At 37.5% G+C, this 21,123-nt stretch overlaps 1 protein-coding gene across 18 annotated transcripts in view; it reads right to left on the bottom strand.

Moving 5' to 3' along the window:
* Positions 1-21,123, bottom strand: part of TRIP12 (thyroid hormone receptor interactor 12) — a 147,392-nt gene that overhangs the window by 70,842 nt on the left and 55,427 nt on the right. For 11 of the 18 annotated variants that reach the window (XM_060301748.2, XM_060301750.2, XM_030880116.3 and 8 more), the window contains exons 3-4: positions 19,271-19,396; positions 17,630-18,432 (exon numbers count right to left, since the gene is read on the bottom strand). In XM_060301748.2, the coding sequence (XP_060157731.1) occupies positions 17,630-18,432; positions 19,271-19,396 (929 nt within the window). The remainder of the gene's footprint in view (positions 1-17,629; positions 18,433-19,270; positions 19,397-21,123) is intronic. The other 7 variants (XM_030881362.3, XM_030881584.3, XM_030881909.3 and 4 more) reach the window with 2 other exon arrangements.

Raw genomic sequence — 21,123 nt, 5'->3', positions numbered from 1 at the left:
AAACCATCCTCTTGAAAAGTTCCTATCACAACTCTACTCTTCCACTACTCTTCTCCACTAACTAAAGCCAAGAGATTTTTTTTTGTATATACTATGTATTTCAGGACTTTACTGTATTTCATTCAGCACTTTACTGCATTCTCTTTGCACTGTCCCATTTCACCTAGTTTATATGAGGCTCATCAATAAGGCCATGAGAGAACAAAATGTTTCCTTTCACCAACTCAATGGCAAGAAATATACATTTGAACTGAAGGTTATTCAAATGTCCAATTTACAGAATACTGTATAATTAGGGGGAGAAAGTCAATCAAGCACACTTTACATGTTATTCTGGAATCTAACTAATACCTTTATAGGGATAACGGATTCTGAGAAAAGTTTATTGCTAGTTCATGAACAATGGGGAAGCCATCAGAGCATCGTCTACCGCCCCCCGCCCCCCAAACAACACTTACTCTACACCATACATGACATGACAACACACAGGGTGGTGAGCTCTATCTAAACAAAGACCCCCAGCAGTAAGAGGTCTCCAAAGTCAACAGAGCATACTTCCACCGGAACTTTTGGCATCATCTTAAATAGATGGTAACTTTCTCAGAGACCAACTGTACAATAACAGTTCTCCAGATCATTTGTTTCTTCTCCAATTTTAATTTTTTTCCACTTCACTGCTTTAAAAAGTGTAAAGATAAGAAATTCCTTACTCTTGATTTTGTTAAAAACACCACTAAAGGTTCTGGGAAAGAGGTGGCAAAAAAGATTCTAGACATCTTCTTGACCTTTTAGACTCTTCATTTAAAACCTTCAGTTCATCCAATTTGCACTTAAACTATACATAATGAAAGTTGCTAGGTGAAAAGCAAGCTATTAAAAACTCTTTAAACACAAAGCAGAAAGTATAAGGACAAAAATCTATGTTCAGACAGGCATTACCATTCAGAAATCTAAACCAGACCTTTTGGGCCCTTCTCCCCCCACCTCCCACCCCAAAGAACTTCTGTGAAAGATTATCTAGACTCTTCAAACCAGCATAAAAGGATCAAAGAGTGAAACTTAAAGTGACAAAAGAAGACTGGCCTAAGCGTTTCTTAAATTTCAGTTTTATTTTAAGGTTGATTTTCTATATAGCTGTCACCAGAATTATTTGATGTGATCACAAAGCTATATCTGACATCCTATATACTATTTTATCTTTGCCTAGCTGGATACACACCCCAGACACCTGAAAGATGGACACGGCATGTAGACGGATTATGGAGCTAGCTTAATATATTCAGCTAATACTGTCACTATTTTTTAATATTTAAAAAATTTAGAAATTTTATAATATTTCAGAAAATATTAAATTACACTTATCTATCTGAATTATGTGACTAAGTTGGACTAAAAAATGTACAATTTAGAGGGAAAAAGCCATCAGTGCACATTATATTAAAACTGCAAAAAACATAAGGTACTTTCACTTATAAGGCACTTTCAAAACCTTTGTATTATTGTCACTAATATTACTTAGTTCATGTAATACTAAAGTATCTATAAATACAATGATACAGTAATAGAAACACTAGTACAAATTTTCACATCTATTTAGTGACATTCAAAATAATATTCAACAATGTATTGTGGGCTACTGCTTTATTGCTAATCTGTGGTGACAGTATACTTTTTGACACTTTCACTACTCATGTCCTATTTTAGACTTTGGTGTTTAACTCTCTCTTAAACAACTTCATTCAAATGTAATTTCCGTATGATAAAATGTACTCATTTTAAGTGCACGGGGTTCAATGAGTTTGACAAACTTATTCACGCATATAACCAACACCACAATCAAGACACAGAACGTTTCCATCACTTTAAAAAGTTCCTTTATGGCCCTTTCAATTAATCCCCCCCTCACACTTCAGGTCCCTGGCAATCACTGGTCTTCTTTTCTGCTGCTATTGTCTACTTTGGAGTTTCATATAAATGGAATCATACAGTGTCATGGGGATGAACTCATGGTGTTGCACGTATTGGTCCATTCCTTTTGATTGCAAAGTGGTATTCCTTTGTGTGGATGTGCCACAATCTCTCTAACCATTCTTGGTGTTAGACTTTAAAAGAACTGTACTAAGTTACAGAGAAGTAGGGCAGAGAAAAACCAAAACAAGAGTGAACAGAAAGCTATTTATAACTGATATCACAATACCATAATGTAAAATGACTCTCAGGCTAATTGACATTAACTCCATCCAGCCTGATAAAGTAAGAGAACCCCCAACATTTTGTTCTCTAAACTTCCTTAGAGGGGAACTACATAAATTCTTCCAAAAGTCTAAAACATGTTTAGAAGATAGAAAGGTCATAAATTCTGGGACAAAGGAAAGCTGAAGCACAAACTTCAGCTTGGTAGATAAAGTATTTCCTAGAAAACCAGGACAGCTTAACCTTCTTTTGGCCATTCGGCAAACTGACAATGCTAGCACATACTATCTTCACAATTTTATTTATTTATTCTTTGATATTTATTTATTTGGCTGCTCTGGGTCTTAGCTGTGGCATGTGGGATCTAGTTCCCTGACCAGGGATTGAACCCAGGCCCCCTGCATGGACAGCACGGAGTCTTAACCACTGGACCACCAGGGAAGTCCCTATTTCACAATTTTAGATCGGCTATGGAGATTTTCAAAAGCACTTTCAGATATAAAGTTGTAATAATTCTCATTTTTCAGACACAAAAATATTAACTGACTTGCTTAAAAGTGCATAACCCAAACAACTACACAATTCTAAGCTTATTTTAAAGCAGAACAGAGAGTCCTACATCTTCAATATACTTGTGGCAAGGTGTTAAAATTTTGCTTTACTGGTTCGTTTAGAAAACTTTAAACTCTCTGTATAAAAATAGAGTATTTTTGTAGAACTGAAATGTTTCCTATCATTCTACTGGTCAAATATGGAGTATTTTAATAAATGGTGGAAACATGGAAAAGTGTAAACCTACAACCTACTGAAAATCGATTAAAACATCTGTGCATGGGAACACACATACCACAAACACATCTCTCCGTCCCAGGCTCTGTAATGCAGCAAAACTGCATTATCATTTATTTTTATGATGCCACTTTGAGAAGCAACCAGAATATCACTGATCAAATTAATATATTCTTATCCACAAAGCCTTTGTGTAATACAGTTAGGTATAAATCTTGTATCAAAGCTCTTATTACAGTTGACCCTTGAACAATGCAGGGTCCACTTATACTTGGATATTTTTCAGTAAACCGTAAATACTACAGTACTACACGGTCTGTGGCTGGTTGAATCCAAGGATGTGGAGGAACCATGGATAAGGACAGGCAGCTATTAGTTACATGCAGACTAAGGATCAACTGTATTACCAGTATAAGAATATGTGCACTTGTAACTACAAATATATTCCTATAATCTTTATTCCTTTGGATAAAGGTGAAACTAGCAGTTAGTATTCTCTTAAAATTCCTAATTGATTTGTCTTCTACAATACAGGTATGTCTTACTCTTTTTTTTTTTTTTTGAAAAAGCATTCCTAAGCAAAACTGATTTACACGAAGTGCAGGGCTTCACCCTTAAAAAAAAAAAGTCCTTTTTTTAAAGTGTGACATTTTTAAAGTGTGACATTTGAAATGTGAAATAATTAAACCTCTTATATATCCAACTGTAAGCTTGGATTTTTAAAAATATAACAACATTTTAAAAGAATCAACAAATTAAGGGCCTTAGACATTTTACTTTCTGGACTCTTACTAACGTAAAAATAGTTAAGATGTTCGTGGGTACCTTCTACTTATGACTGATTTTTCTTTTCGACTTGAAATATTAAAACTATTTCTCATTACATTAACATCTCAGTACAAAAGTATTTCTCTTGGAAAAGGTATGGTTTTCACTCTTAACTGTGTCAAATTACTTTAAAAGTAGCAATAGACAACTGGGCAATACACATTCACTATCAGCTTTCATTCTATTTTTAATTCTCACATGATCTGTTACAGGTATGCTAATCTTTGACATGATATACACATATAATCGAACCTACTACACAGTTCTATAATGAAAATATAGCACTCCTCTCAATAATAAAATATTCTAGCAATGCAATAATTAAACTTCCCAATTTCCTGAAAGATTCCTTCTGCTGTACAAGAGTAAACATGAATGTCAATGTATTTCATAAGGTTGTTTGAAAATCAAGCAGAGGAGGAGCGGGAGACTGACCTAACATCTCTATTCAGTGAATAATGACTCCATTCAAATAAATGGACACTTTTATTCTGCAATTTATATAATCATTTTAAAGTGACAGTAAAAGATGATCAAACAGACATCTACTGTATATTATCTAGCAGCCCTTTTTCTGAGCACCTGCCTCTTTTTTTCTCTTTCTTTTAAAAAAATTCTTTGCAGAGCTATCTCCTAACCCTTCTCCATGTGGTACTGATGGAACTGTCATCCACAATATACTCCCACTATATGAGTGAGACTCAAACTGTTGTATTTTCATCATCTACAATTACAACTCCTCCACCACTATCCCCTCCCCCTCACCATACTAATTCATTTAAGGACAGGCATATGACCGGAGGATATAAGAGACTTTCGTATAGAAATATAAATGATTGGACAGTGTTTTGGGGAAAGAGGAGGAATGAGGGTGTCATAAGTCACAGACTTGGGACTGACAGGACCATCTTCATTTGAGCTCCTGGATCCAGCCAAGCCTGAAGCTAGACAATCTCTTGGCTTTACCAGTCATGTGAGCTGATTTCCATTTAATTTTAGTTGAATATGTATCACATATAACCCCAAATCTTCTGATTATAAGTCATTACTGTATTATAATTTGTAGTCTAGAGTAGGTATGGACCAAATCCTGCTGGTAGCCTGTTTCTGTACAGCCCACTAGCTAAGAATGCTTTTTATATTTTTAGAGAGTTGTAATAAAATAAGAATATGTGACAAAGGCTGTATGTGGTCAGTAGACCCTAAAATATTTACTATATGGGTCTTTACAGAAAACATTTATTGACCTGGACTTTGAGGAGAAATAGGAAGAAAAGTATAAGGACTTGCCTGAAGTTTAGGGGAAAAAAACAGTCCCTCGCCAACCCCTCCCCCCCCCCCAAAAAACCTCTCCAAAACAAAATCTCTTTGTTTGGAAAAAGAAAAACCAAAAACCAAAAACCAAACAAGATCTAAGCTAAACAATATCTTAGTAATAAAAAAAGTTTCAGGGCTTCCCTGGTGGCGCAGTGGTTGAGAATCTGCCTGCTGATGCAGGGGACACGGATTCGAGCCCTGGTCTGGGAAGATCCCACATGCCGCGGAGCAACTAGGCCCGTGAGCCACAACTACTGGGCCTGCGCTCTGCAACAAGAGAAGCCACGACAGTGAGAGGCCTGCACACCACGATGAAGAGTAGCCCCCGCTTGCCGCAACTGGAGAAAACCCTCGCACAGAAATGGGGACCCAACACAGTCAAAAATAAATAAATAAACAAACCAATGAACCGACATTAAAAAAAAAAAAGTTTCAGTACTAATTTTTCTACAATATTATGTATCTTGATTTTTTTTTTTTTTACTTACAGTTTTTGGCATATTCCTATAGAGAGTAAATACATTCCATTTTAAAATGGAGTAGACAAACTGTTATGAATAAGGAACACAAACCAATACCTTAAACAAGGTAGGTATCTAGAAAAATTACTACAATTCATTTACATTTATAGATATCAAAAGATGAATATACTGATCTTTTAAACACAAATCCCCTATTTGTTTAATATTAAAAAGAGCGGACTTCCCTGGTGGCACAGTGGTTAAGAATCCGCCTGCCAATGAAGGGGACATGGGTTCGAGCCCTGGTCCAGGAAGATCCCACATGCTGCGGAGCAACTAAGCCCATGCGCCACAACTACTGACCGTGTGCTCTAAAGCTCGAGGGCCGCAACTACTGAGCTCGCAGGCCACAACAACTGAAGCCCGCACGCCTAGAGCCCGTGCTCCGCAACAAGAGAAGCCACCGCAATGAGAAGCCTGTGCACCGCAACGAAGAGTAGCCCTCACTCGCTGCAACTAGAGAAAGCCCACGCACAGCAATGAAGACCTAATGCAGCCAAAAAGTAAATTAGTTAATTTTTAAAAAAATGTTAAAAATAAAAAGAGCCTTCAAGTAACTACTTTAAAGATCCATTTACATATAAAATCTGTTTCAATGGGTTTTCAGAACCACTCCTTTTTCCTTCATAAAAGAAAAAAAAGCACCAAATAACAGGACTATTACCACATATGAGGAGTTCAATTTAGAATCATGTAATTGGATCGCTTTGCTACAGGAAAAACTGGACCCAATAAAGAGAATTAATTAATGATGGGTATATTTTCAGTGGCTAACTCAATTCCTTCAGCCACTGCAGAATCATGAGAACCTGGTATATCTTGATATTGTTGTGTATCTATGTTCAAGTACATACATCTCTATCAAAGGCTGCTTTTCTAAAATAAATTCACAAAATGAAAAGTAACCTATCATATAAAAGGGATCATAGATGTTTATTTTAAAATCAGTAACAGTAAAAGATAAGTTGTGTAGATGACAGTGAGCTAAAATCCAAATGGAATTTCTAAGCCAAATTTTTATTTCCTAGTGAATGCACAGCAATTGCGTTCATTGATTTGGCAATATGAATTAAAAACTTAGAAATGTGCAAATATATTCATCTAACCACTATAATAATGAGAAACTGGAAAAGAGCTAAATGTCCAATAATAAGGAATGGTTAAATAAACATCAGTATGGTAATAAAAACTGCAGGAACACAGTGTTAGTTAATGAGGATGTGAACAAATGGGCATTTAAAAAAAATTTTATTTATTTATTTATTTATGGCTGCATTGGGTCTTTGTTGCTGCGCACGGGCTTTCTCTACCTGCCGTGAGCGGGGGCTACTTTTCATTCCGGTGCACGGGCTTTAGGCATGCAGGCTTCAGTAGTCGTGGCTCGCGGGCTCTAGAGCATAGGCTCAGTAGTTGTGGCGCACGGGCTTAGTTGCTCCGCGCCATGTGGGATCTTCCGGGACCAGGGCTCAAACCCATGTCCCCTGCATTGGCAGGTGGATTCTTAACCACTTTGCCACCAGGGAAGTCCCCAAATTGGCATGTTTACACTACTAGTGAGAATATAAATTCATATATTTCTAGGGGGAATTTAAAATATACATCAATATTTAAAAGAAACATAACCAGTGTTAAGTTTCTTATCTTATATCCTACAAGAAAATAATGAATTACACAGCTATAGTCAATTAAAAAATTTAGAAGAACAATGTAAATGCCTCTTAGTTGGCAATGGGCTAAGAGGTACATCCATATACAGTTATTAAAAAGGCATGATTGGACTTCCCTGGTGGTGCAGTGGTTAAGAACCTGCCTGCGAATGCAGGGGACACGAGTTTGATCCCTGGTCCGGGAAGATTCCACATGCCGCAGAGCAACTAAGCCCGTGCGCCACAACTACTGAGCCTGCACTCTAGAGCCCATGAGCCACAACTACTGAGCCCGTGTGCCACAACTACTGAAGCCCGTGCGCCTGGAGCCCATGCTCCACAACATGAGAAGCCACTGCAATGAGAGGCCCGCGCACCGCAACGAAGAGTAGCCCCTGCTCCCTGCAACTAGAGAAAGCCCACACACAGCAGTGAAGACCCCAATACAGCCATAAAAAAAGATGACGTGATTTATAGCTTATTTTTTGAAAGGAAAAATGTCAGTTAAAATCATTTAGGCAGATAAAGCACTTTGGTTTCTTCATACCTAAAACATGGATACTACCTCATTCTGTGATCATAATGAAATTTAATGTATGTCAACTGTCTAGTATGGAGCCTGGCTTATAATAGGCACTCAAAAAGCAACGCCTACTGTCATGCAGAGTGAGCTCCTACTTTTGAAAAAAATATGTGCATATACATAGAAAAGTGTCTGCCTCTGGGTAAAGACAAAAGAATGACCCACATGCATTCACTCTGTCCTCTAGTGAAACTCCACTAAAAATAGCATTAAAAGAATCTGAGGCATAAATTCACAAGGATGGGAAGAATGGAAGAGACAACCATCACAACACAACACAATTTTAGAAGATGAAAAAGCAGTAATTCCAGTGCTAAATACACTGGGAAGACCAGAAGACTGAAGGTAGAAAACTGAGATAAATTACCAATTAGATTGACACTCAGAATCCCACAAAGGTTTAGGAATTGATGACACCAGGTACTTCTGGGACGACCTCAGAGTTTAAACTGAGGATTGCCTCCATAGGCTATTTATGAAGCAGTCAGATCCCCAGATTCCCTCCCCAACTTGCACAGCTGGGTAAATGTCCCTCTCCTGAGGCAGGTAAACATAAAACCTTTATTCCTTAGAAAGTACAAAATAAAGAAATCCTCCATTAAAGTACACAGTTGCAAATAGGTGCATCATACCAAAAATGAGAGGGGGGAGGATCAAATATATACAGACAAACTGGATGACATATGGCCTCTTTCCTAGGCCTCTCCTCCCACTTAGTCCCCAGAACTCTGGCAGTTAGGCTTTCACCTCCAGGCAGGAGTCTGAAAGAATCTTCCCTGTGGAATTTTACCAGCCAAAGAAGAAAGATCTGAAAATGATCATAGCCCAATTAGTTCATCAGATAGTGAATCTCAGTCAAGTCTCATCCATGTGCTCAGAGCTTGTAAGTTAGATTTTTTGGTTCCCCTACTCTTAAGTATGAGGAGACACCCAGGAATTACCTGAATTTGAGGAAAGTTCCTAGTATGAAAGTCAAAACCAGAGTAAACACCCCCCCCCAAAAAAATTACATAAGAGGACTCTGCAAGAAAAGAAAACTCGCTCTTAATGGGGAGGGGGGGAATATGCATCTATAATTAAAAACAATATTCAGGGCAGGACTATTCACAATATCCAAGACATGGAAGCAACCCAAGTGCCTGGCAATAAATGACTAGATTAAGAAGATGTGGTGTGTGTGTGTGTATAATTAATACACACACACACACACACACACACACACACACACAATGGAATATTACTTAGCCATAAAAAAATGAACTATTGCCATTTGCAGCAACATGGATGGACCTAGAGAATATTATGCTTAGTGACATAAGTCAGATAGAGAAAGACAAATACAATATATCACTTATATGCAGAACTAAAAAACAACACAAATGAATGTATATACAAAACAGAAACAGACTCACAGACATAAAAAACAAACTTGTGGTTACAGTGGCGGTGGTGAGGGGGGAAATTACAGATTACGGGTATGAGATTGACAGATATAGACTACTACATATAAAATACATAAGCAACAAAGACTTACTGCATAGCACATGGAATTATATCCAATACCTTGTAATAACCCATAATGTAATATAACCTGCAAAAAAAAGGAATCACTATGCTGTACACCTGAAACTAACACAGTATTGTAAATCAACTATACTTCAATTAAAGAAAGAAAAAGAGAAGCGGGAAGGAAACCTTTTTTTTTAAAAAAAAGGAAATGAGAACAAAATAACCTCTTGAAAAGAAAAACAAAGATAGCGAACATGAAATAAAAAATCAATACAAAGGTTGGAAGAAGCTACAGAAATCTACCAGAAAGTAGAACAAAAAAGGAAAGCAAGAACAAAAAGATAAGACCAGAACCTTCCAAAAGGACAATTACCCAAAATAATAGGTGATCCAGAAAGAGAAAAGAAGCAAAGATCGGGTGACCAACTGTCCTGGTTTGCATGGGATTCTCGTAGTTTTAAGGCTAAAAGTTGGTCTTGGGGAATGCCCCAAATCCAAGGGAAACCAGGACTTCAGATCACCCTAACAAGGAATGAAACAAACGCACAGCTATGCCTATGTCACGACATTTCTAAATAACTGAGGCAAAGATCTGTAAGTTTCCAGAAAAACAGGTTATATATACAGATCAGGAATCAGAATGCTTGCAGTACTGAAATCTAAATAACATAATTCTTCAAAATTCTGATGGAGAATAATTTCCAACCCAGAACTGTATTTTCAATCAGTCTGTCAAATAAGTATCAAGGTTGTAGATTTTCACATTCAAAACCTGAAAAAAACAAAAAAACTTAAAAAAATCTCATATGTACTTTTTCTTAGAAAGCAAGTGGAAGACATATTCACCAAAACAAAACAGTAAATCAAGAAAGAAGATGCAGGCTCTAGAAGCAGGAAACTAAATAGAAGACTAAAGAAATACCTGAAGCTAAAAGCAATGTAACCAGGCATAAAAAGGGCAGCCATCCAGAGGCCTTTCTTCAGGAAAATGAAACAAATCCATGTAGACAGCTTGAGAAAAGATTTAGACAATGCATAATGAGTTTGGAGTTGAGTGACGGAGTCCAAGAAAAGGAAAACAACAAAATAATTATTAAGCTCAGTTTAAAAAAAAAAAAGGTTGTAAGAAAAGTTCCTACAGACTCAGTGTTAACTGAGCAACGATCATGACTGGAAAAATGTGAAGCATGTACAGTATGCGTTTGGTGGGTGAATAGGTGTGGTAAATCTCCCATATAGGCCACACAATAGTGCTCTAAGTGAAAAAAGTCAACAAACAGACATATGAGCACATACGTCTCACATTATAGATACGGAAGTAAATACCAAAATGACTGGCTATGCGGAAAGGCAATGTGGCAGGAAGCCTGCTATTTTTTAATAATAAATCTTATATCACTTGACTTTAAACTACACATTAAGTATTGATTAATATGAAGGAAAAATTTTAGCAGGATACACACAGGAAGAAAGAGACAGCCCTTAGGGATGGGATTAAGTTATTATTTTCTTCGTACGTTTTAACATTTTCTGGATTTTTCATTTTTGATAACACTTTATAATCAGAAGTATCAAAATATTATAGAACACAGAGGCATGAGTAAGAAAAAGCAATTTTCATTTAACTGAAATATAAGTTTAGTAAAATGTAATTTGGCTGAATTAATTCTTACTCTGACCTGGTATACAAAACTACATACCATGGTTGTTTAACATTCACAGTATAAAACAAAGCCAAGCCGTAAAGAGGTCAATAATATTTGTTTCCATTTAATATTCCTTTTTTAAAAATCTGGCAACTCATTTTTGGTAAATTACTATTGGTAATATGCGGTTACAGATTAGTACTATAAAAGTTTTAAGTACTAAATTATTTTAACAGTTGCTTTATAATACAGAAAACTCTTAACACTCAATCCTTTTTCCTTTAAGCTCCTCACCCAGTACATCACCAGGCTAAAAGATAATTCAATTTTTAAAAACTCAGAGGGTATGGCCCTATAAGACCCAAGTAGGTAAAACCAAGAGTTTACTTTTAAATTATTCTGTCCTGCTTGACTCATTCTTCTTTCCTCTCTCCGTGCTAGAGGCACAAAGTACCATGTCTCTTAGCAGAATTACCTTCCCAGAATTCGGCATCTGCCTGGTTCTTTTCTAGTTCTAATAATGGCTACAGGCTGCATGCAAGTCACAGAAGAGTATGAAACTCAAGCTGAAAATGAGCTGGTAACTACTGCTGACTGTTATTAATAATGTGCACATGATGTCTACTTTAAATAATGGAAAGTGAACTGGACCTACAAATAGACATATCGAACTGGAAATATAACACCTTTAAATTTTTCTATAAATACATTCCATAATTAATTGCAGATTCTGATCACAAACTGTTTCTTACATGTCTATGCCATCCATCACCTTCTACCATTAAGACAGTACATACTTTGAAATAGTCAAATTACTTCAAAATTAGCCTAAAGAGAAGATAGATTAGCAGAATATTATAAGAATATTTTTAAATATTACATCAAAAATCACTGAATATTTTAAAAAATCATTTGTATCATTACACTGCCCCAGTGGTTTTACATTTATGCTACATAAATTTGTTAGGACTGTTTGCTAAGGTTAAACAACGCAAAGCAAGAATAATTTCCTAATGCAGATTAAAAATTGTCATATAACACTATCCTTTCTGGGGTATTCTCAAAACCCAATTGGGCTTCCCTGGTGGCGCAGTGGTTAAGAATCGGCCTGCCAATGCAGGGGGACATGGGTTTGAGACCTGGTCCGGGAAGATCCCACATGCCGCGAACAACTAAGCCCGTGCGCCACAACTACTGAGCCTGCGCTCTAGAGCCCGTGAGCCACAACTACTGAGCCCACGTGCCACAACTACTGAAGCCAGCGCACCTAGAGCCCCTGCTCTGCAACAAGAGAAGCCACCACAATGAGAAGCCCATGCACCGCAATGAAGAGTAGCCCCTGCTCACTGCAACTAGAGAAAGCCCGCGCGCAGCAACGAAGACCCAATGCAGCAAAAAATTTATAAACTTTTACCAATTGACACAAGGTGACCTTTGTCCCACAGCTATCTTGACCAGCTGCAGTTGGCAAGCCACAGGCTTCAGGTAGCCCATCACAAAGCAGCTGTTTCTCTAGTTCTCCTGCCAGCCCTAGTTCCTCATCAGAAACTTGTTCAACAGATGCCAAATCAGCACACCAGGAAAGGTCTTCCTGCTTCAGTGACCCGATTAAATGTATCATTTCCCAAAGTGTGTTCCATGGACCACTGCTGTCTCCCAAGGTAATAGGTGGTCAAACAGATTTATAAAATAATGGGTTAAACAGAAGTGACCGTAAGAATTCTCACAGCTTTCAATATACTAAAGCATATCCTGAATCTCCTTGAGTGATATCTGACCATGGGGAAATGGGTTTTCACAAAGCATCATGTAAGTACTGTTATTCCTACAATTTGAAAAAAACTTCCTTTACCAGGAAGTTTTACTGACCAATCGTATCTTAGAATGAGCCTATACCTGAGTAGACATATCACCTTCTAATTAACAGGTTCACTGAGTCCTAAAAGTTGAAGAAAACAACCTACCCAATTTGGAATGCTTCCTATCTCACAAAATGTCCACTCCATTTTTTAGTTAACTGACATATTTTTTTACCCAGAGTTGCTAACCCACTGAATGGATTGTAACCATTGAATCTAATTCTGCCCCCAGATTAATGTTAAATTAAAAAAAAATCAAACTAATTCCTAATGCATACAAAAGCTTTTCAAATCTATCGCAACAGTTCTCAATTCACATTTTATGTTTATATGGTATTTTAATTTTACAAAGTTGTTTTCACATACATTCTTTCATTTATGCTTCACAAGAATGAATATTATCATTCTGCAAAGATCAGGGATTAGGTTGCTATCATAATTGTAGTTCAATGATTTGCCCAACCCCACAAAACTACCAGAAGACAACAGAACTTTAAATCAGGCTCTTCCAAATCTAAAGACAGCTATACCTTAAACTGATCAGTAGCTAGGATTTATATCAATCCTTCATCTTCAAAACGATGCTCCTGAATGCTTTGTCTTAAGATACTCGATTTCAGTTGTGCACCCTAAATTTAGTGACGCATCCTATGTACTATCAGCACTATGCTAAGGCTCCTCACATGTTTATTCATTCCTCAAATAGCTACTGTGCCCATTTTACAACGAAAAGGTTGCCAACTTTCTCGTAGTCACCAGCTGATAAAATGGCAGAACTAGGATTCAAATCTAGGATTTTTAGCTCTAAATTAAGAGCTCTCTCTCCCCAAAATACCATTACTTGAAGCCCAGGGATTCCTCTAAGATACTTCATTTTGCCTCTATATTCTTAAATAAAATTACCAAGTACTGCCAATCCTCTTGCAGTACTCCTTCTTACATAAACTCTTTCCTAAAGTGAACTATTTAATCATACCCAAAATTCACCCTGCTCTGTGTGACTCCAGGAAGCCTGCCTGGATTTAGCTCACCCAATCTACTCAATCCTCTGCACCCTATTCTCACAACTAATTTCTGGAATCACATGGCCTGGGTTTGACTCTTGGCTCTATCACTTCTTAGTTCTGTGACCTTGGACAGGTAACCTGACCTCACTGACCCTGAGTTTCTTTACCTGTAAGAAGTGAATAACAGTACCTGCCACACAGGGCTGATGAGGAGTAAATGAGATGATCCATGTCAACTATTTACAAGTTGTCAGGCACTTGTAAGCACTTTAAGTATTTGCTATTATTTTGTTTTGAAATGTTTTCCACTTATTTGTAAAGAAGCAAACACACAGTTAATCGTATAATATGAAGCCCTGGGTTCACATAATATTCACCCCTAAAGATGAATCAATACCAGTAAAGAAGGATCAAATAAAAGTTCATCTCCTCTGGGGTCTTAACATCTCTTAATGACCCAAATAGATTGCAACAGTAAAACACAAACAACTAACATGGATGAAAAATAAGTGACATAGCAAAGAAACAAAGGCTTCAAAGTCACACATACCCACCCCATCTTTAAATCCTAACTGTCACTTATGAGATATGTTACTCTGGCAAGTTATTTCACCTCCTTGGAATAAATTTCCTTAATAACTATCATCAAGCACCAATTTTTTGGAAAAGTCAATGTTACTGCATATGTAAAATACCTGGCACTTTTAGATGTGAAACAAATGCTGGTTCCCGTCTCTTGTTTCAACAGCTTAGGCTATAATTAGAGCTTAGAACTAGGGTAGTGGCAATGAAAATGGGAAAGTGAAATTAGTGACCACAGAACACACAGATTTTGTGAAAGTAGGAAAAGCAACTATGAAGTGAGTTTTAAACTAAATCAGTTTGCGACCATGTGCAGAGTGAGTATGACAGCATATCTGGACTGGTTTTATTATGGCACAGGGGCAGCATCAAAACCCTCGGGGCTTCCTGTTTGAGAGCAACCTCACAACCAAGAAAACCCCGCTGTTCAGCCACTGGTAGGGTCAGGTTTTCTTTTAAAGACTGCACTAACTGACAGGTACAAAAAGAAAGCTGGTCTCTGAGAAGAGTTAAGGACACAACACTCAAGAACAATCTGCTCAGGGCTTCCCTGGTGGCACAGTGGTTAACAGTTTGCCCGCCAATGCAGGGGACACAGGTTCAAGCCCTGGTCCAGGAAGATCCCACATGCTGCGGAGCAACTAAGCCCGTGCGCCACAACTACTGAGCCTGCGCTCTAGAGCCCTGCAAGCCACAACTACTGAGCCCGTGTGCCACAACTACTGAAGCCCGTGCGCCTAGAGCCCGTGCTCCACAAATAAGAGAGGCCACCGCGATGAGAAGCCCGCGCACCACAACAAAGAGTAGCTCCCACTCACCGCAAATAGAGAAAGCCCGTGCACAGCAACAAAGACCCAATGCAGCCAAAAATAAGATACATAAATTAAAAAAAAAAAAGAGCAATCTGCTCTCACCTGTGCCAGGACCCTCCTAGAAATAAGAATTGAAAGAGATGAGCTCTTCAAATGAGGTAGGCTGGAAGGGTTAGAGTGAATCCCTCGGACTATGCTGTAAACTCAACCTGAGCCACTGACTGTGGAGATCACACAGCTACTACACACGATGGAGACACACAAGCACGCAAATACAGATGCACTTAAAAGTAGACAGAGGAAGAGGTATAAAAGCAGAGATAAATAACTCCAATTGTCAAGAAAACCTTGTCTGGACCAATGGACAAACGGCTGTGTCCCTTTTTACCCAACCTTTTACTTCCTTTTGACTGCAGGATACCAATCTTAATCTTTATCTGATATTTATATTCACATTCAAAAGATTTTATACAGATATACTGCATATTTAAAATAACAAATAGAACAAATTCTATAATTTAAGAGAAAGAGATGTTACTTTCACAATAACCCTATGATACAGGCTAAACAAAATTTTACAATAATGTCTACTAGTATTCTTGTCAAAATGTTGCTAATATTGAATCAACTGAAAATAGTTTATAGATTGTAGAATTAAACTAAACAGAGCTAACAGCTCTGATTCAACACTAGGTTAGGCTGGTTCAGTATTAAACTTTCACAAGAATACTAGTAGACACTATATAAAGTCTTCCAAAGACCAAAAAACATTCTAGCCCTATCAAAATGTGGACCTGAAATTGTCTTTGTGGGCTCAAAAGGAGAAAAGATGATCAAAAACAAGCTTCTTGGTTAAATATTACAAAAATTAAATGCTCTGAAAACCATAGGAAGTGCTGTTTTGTTCTCTGTATTTGCGTCATTTAGATTTCTCAAAATAGAAAAAAAAAAAGCACTTCATCATTACAGTAGTCATGTAATTGAAGAGGGTCACCACGATTTTTAATCAGTTCTAATGAAGTTAACATTTGGCTTCCTGAAGAAGTCTTTTTTGGAAAAAAGAGGGAGAAAAGTGCCTCAGGATGCCTTTCTCTTATCTACTGTTTGTTTCTTTGCTTGAATGTATTATTCTCAAACATTAGTTCTTTCTGCTCCACTATACGCTTCAAGAAGGCAATTTCTTTCCCATTTACCTAGGACCCAGAGCCCAGCGCAATGAATGTAAGAGGTATTCATCTTTAGTCTAAGCTCCTTAAAGGCCATAAAATATTACATGTGAATAAAGTTTAATTAATACTAGGGTACATTTATTCTAATAACTTAGCTCAGGGTTTCCACACATCAAGAATGTGTGGAACAGTGGTCTCACACACAGTGTTAGAATCCCTGGTGCCAAAGTGGTTAAGAAAGCACCTGCCAATGCAGGGGACACGTGTCTGAGCCCTCGTCCGGGAAAATCCCACATGCCACGGAGCAACTACGCCCGGGCGCCACAATTACTGAGCCTGCGCTCTAGAGCCAGCGAACCACAACTACTGAGCCCACGTGCTACAACTACTGAAGCCTGCGCGCCTAGAGCTTGTGCTCCGTAACAAGAGAAGCCACTGCAATGAGAAACCTACGCACTGCAATGAAGAGTAGCTCCCGCTCGCTGCAACTAGAGAAAACCCGCGCGCAGCAATGAAGAGACCCAAAGCAGCCCTAAATAAATAAATAAAAAATAAATTTATTTAAAAAACAAAAAGAATGTACAATACCAAAAAAGAGCATTTGATCTCCAACTGTGGTCATGACCAACTCATAACTAGAACAGTTTTGTTTCTGGTTATAGGAGAAAAACCAACTTGCTGTCCTACTCTGACATTAGAAAATAAGTGGCGGGCTTTCCTCGTGGCGCAGTGGTTGAGAGTCCGCCTGCTGATGCAGGGGGACGCGGGTTCGTGCCCCGGTCTGGGAAGATCCCACATACCGCGGAGTGGCTGGCCCCGTGAGCCATGGCCGCTGAACCTGCGTGTCCGGAGCCTGTGGGAAAGGCCGTAACGGTGAGAGGCCCGCGTACCGCAAAAAAAAAAAAAAGAAAAGAAGTAGCAAATGCTGCAAAGATAAAGAAAGATACTAAAACATGACAATTTAGTAATAAGGCGGGAGCATTCCTTATCTATCTCCATAAAACTAAACGTGGTGTATCAATTATTATACACTTTGTGTACAGATACAGGTATAGTAATAAATCTAAAACTGCCTCAGACTGACTACCTTGAAAACCTGATCCCTCCTGACAAACCCAGAGAAATTTTGTTTAATTAAAAAAAAAAAAAATCTTTCGAGTAAACTTACTTGCTAATTTGGCCTGTAATCCAGAAGGTCCAGGTTTTGATGTCTCTGACTTAGAAGACCCTGGAAGAGACAGTTTTGTTTTAGGAAGGCTAACTTTAGGGCTGAAACGAGCAGCCCAATCAAATTTTGAAGAGCCACCAGTTTTACTCTGTTCCTTTTCCCTGCTACTTCTTCTTGGACTGGGACTGGATGCTGAACGGGAACGTCTGGCCTTATTCTGGTCTTTCCCTTGTTTCACCCTGGCACCTGGTGGAACAGTAGAGGAGGCCGAGGCTACAGCAGAAGATGAGGAGGAAGTAGAGGCAGCAGAAGAAGAATCGGTGATGGTGCTACACCCAGCTTTGGCTGAGGCGGCCGATTTTGAAGCCAGCTTGGTAGGTTTTGCAGATCTCTCTTCGGCACCAGCTGCTTCCGACACAGAACCACTCTTTATACAAGAACTCTCTGTCCTCTTTCTTTTCTGACTCCGTGAACTAGCAGTGGCCCCACTCTTCCTGGTATGAGCCTTGCTTGTTGATGGAGACTGTGCAGATTTCAGTTGTTGCTCCTGGTCTAAATGTCTCTTCTTTGACTTATTGTGTGGCTTACTTGTTTCTGAGGGAGATTCAGTATGCTGAAGTGCTCTGGGTTTCTTTGCAGAGTTAGGAGAACTGGTCCTGTTGTAGTCTGGACTAGCACTGCGTTTCACTCCTCGAGAACTGTCTTTCTTAGGCACCTGCCCCGTTTTCTGCCTTTCTGAAGTATTGGCTCTGTCTGGATCCTCTGGTTGTGGGACTATGACAGCAGATGATGAACTGCAGCTTCTAAGAGGTTAGATAAAACAAGAGTTAATATCAGCCTGCCATCGTTAAACCTGTCATATAATACTTATTTATTAACTTCTCAAATCTGTGGAAATAAGATTTTTTTTTAAGTGAAAAAAATTTCCTGGTAAGTCCAGTAACTAATAAACATAGGCTCGCAAACGGTTCAAAAATGAGGGGAAAAAAAGGGGTGGGGGTGGGGACTGACACTTTGGATGGTAAAATATGAGAAGATCAGGCTAATTCTTTAGCCCAATGATTACTGACACTAACTCCCCTAATCATAAAACAAGAATTAGGATTACAAGAAAAAGAATGCTTACTTAGTAGTTCAGAACCAGTTGAAACTACAATACCGATACTCTATTTACAAACACAACTTCTTTGTCAAAGCTTAAAATAAATAAGCATTAACATACACACTTTCAAAATGAAGGTTAGAAAGTTTTATATTGTAGTATCAAATATTTACAGTCACATTCCTTTCCAAAGACTCCTATCAATTAGATCTTAAGACATCACTGACCTGTGGCTCTGACAATAAAAAAACTAAGAAAAACTGGATTTAAAATGGCATTTCAGATGCGTATAATGGTTTGTTAGGCAAAAGGAGAAACTCGCAGCTCTCTAATAAAGGAGAATAAAGCACTATCTGGGGTATGCTGCGCTGACATCACTGCAGAGGTGATTCACTATTAATCCTAAAAGTTATACCCGGATAATAATGAAAACATGTATCGTAACATTTTGGCATAACCTGGTACGTTTTAATATTATGCAATGATTCAAATGCAAATAATTCTGCCTTGAAAAATGTATAAGCAATGTGAAGATTTACCTTTTAGAAAGGTGTCCCCTTGACAGTTCAGAAGTAGTATTAGACTGCACTTTGGGTGCCTTAGAATTAGATTTTCTACTCTCAGGAGGGCTATATCCCTTATGTTTTGCCTGCCCTAAATGTGACCTGTCAGCAGAAAACCAAAACAGAAATCTATCAGGAAAATGAGATGTAAATACAACACTGAAACTGAAATCTTTTTTCATTAAAAAAAAAAAAAAGTTTCCCAATTCTTCATTATTGACTCTACCCTTTCCCCAAATATTTCTATGATTAAATTATTATTCTATCAAATAATCTGGCCAAAGAAATTACCTTTTAGAACCAACCCCCTCAATACCCAAGAGTTAAGATTTTTTTTATAACCAGCTGAAGTACACCAAAAAACCAAGTCCTAGATAAAAAGGTAAAGAATTTACCACAAAATATTCCAAACACATTCAAAACAATTGCACCGTTGATACATGGTTGGGTTATACTTATAATAAATCAAATCCTTATGCCAGCATTGTTTTAAGAGCAAGTTTGAGGGACATGAAGAAACTGTTTTCAGTTGTTAGATGTTTAACCTCTGGCAAAGGTCACATGAGATTTACACAAGCAAAAGGGAGCACGCATGAATATATACCCAGAAAAGTTGGTGTTCCAGAGGTGAGATATTAACGGAACAGATGCAATTTATGTAATTAACAGGCAACATCCATCCTTCACGTAAATAACATAAAAGAGCATATTCTAATGAGAATAATAAAGTTCCATTAATGCCAAAGCTGTTTACTTTGTTAAAAGAAAAAACTTTTAAAGGCCTTCAGTCTGAAAATGATCTCAAAGGAATTCAGAAATGAGTCACTGAACGCCTTACACGATAACTCTAACTGAACATATAAGGATGCCGTACAGTTCTTAACATATCATACGTGTTCTACCATCTCTTCAAAAAGATGATCTAAGGTTTCTGGTCTCAGTATCTTTATTGTTTTCTTTCATTATTGCAGAAGAACTCAACACTGGATTCTTGAAAAAAGACATGGCATTAGCTTCTCAATGAAAGTAAATATTTCTTGGGTCTGTACTATCATTTTCATTTTTAAGGTTTTAATCCATAAAAGAATAGTACTTTCTAAAGATTTAACTAGATCAACTATAAAAAACTCTAGTAACCTATTGTGTGTCATAGTCTTTGCTTTAGTAATGATTTTTCCCCCCATGGTATATGTTATATTTTCTCTGGGTGTATCCAAGCTGAACCTTATAAGAGTTTTATATACTGTGATTTAGTTTTTATTTTTCCTAGATATTCTTACATTGGCAGACCGAAATTTTGCTTTATCCCATGAGTTTCTTGTTTGAGAGATTTAGTTTCTAGGACTTGCTTTTGTTTTTGTTATATTTCTAGTAAGAGATATGAGAGTTCTACTTTTTAAAAAAAAATAAGGAATAAGATTGAGTAAATTTGCAAATCATTTCATAGTTATTTTTTAAAAAGGGAGGTAAAATGTTGTTTTCAGGTATACAATTTAACATCCACGGAATAATATTTATAAATTACATCATTCAGGTTCTCGACATTCTTATTTTTGTAAAGTTTGCCATAGATTAATCTTTTAATTGAATCAATTTCTACTTCACTTCATAATAAAATTTAAAATATTCGTTGCTGTATTCCTTGAAAATTTAAAAATCATATTAAAAGAAAACCTTATCCATTCAAAGCTAGACAACTTTGTGATAACGTTCAAGTAGTTAAGTAGTTAAATGTCAACCCTCTAAAAATAAAAACAGAAAAACAAAAAAAAAAACACCATAACATATTCCTAAGTAAGTCTCGTTGTTGACAGAAATTGGCCAACACT

Source organism: Globicephala melas, chromosome 7, assembly GCF_963455315.2.
Source record: "Globicephala melas chromosome 7, mGloMel1.2, whole genome shotgun sequence".
Classification (NCBI taxonomy): Eukaryota; Metazoa; Chordata; class Mammalia; order Artiodactyla; family Delphinidae; genus Globicephala; species Globicephala melas.
Note: the sequence above shows the minus strand (reverse complement) of the source record. Positions and strands in the feature narration are given on the sequence as shown.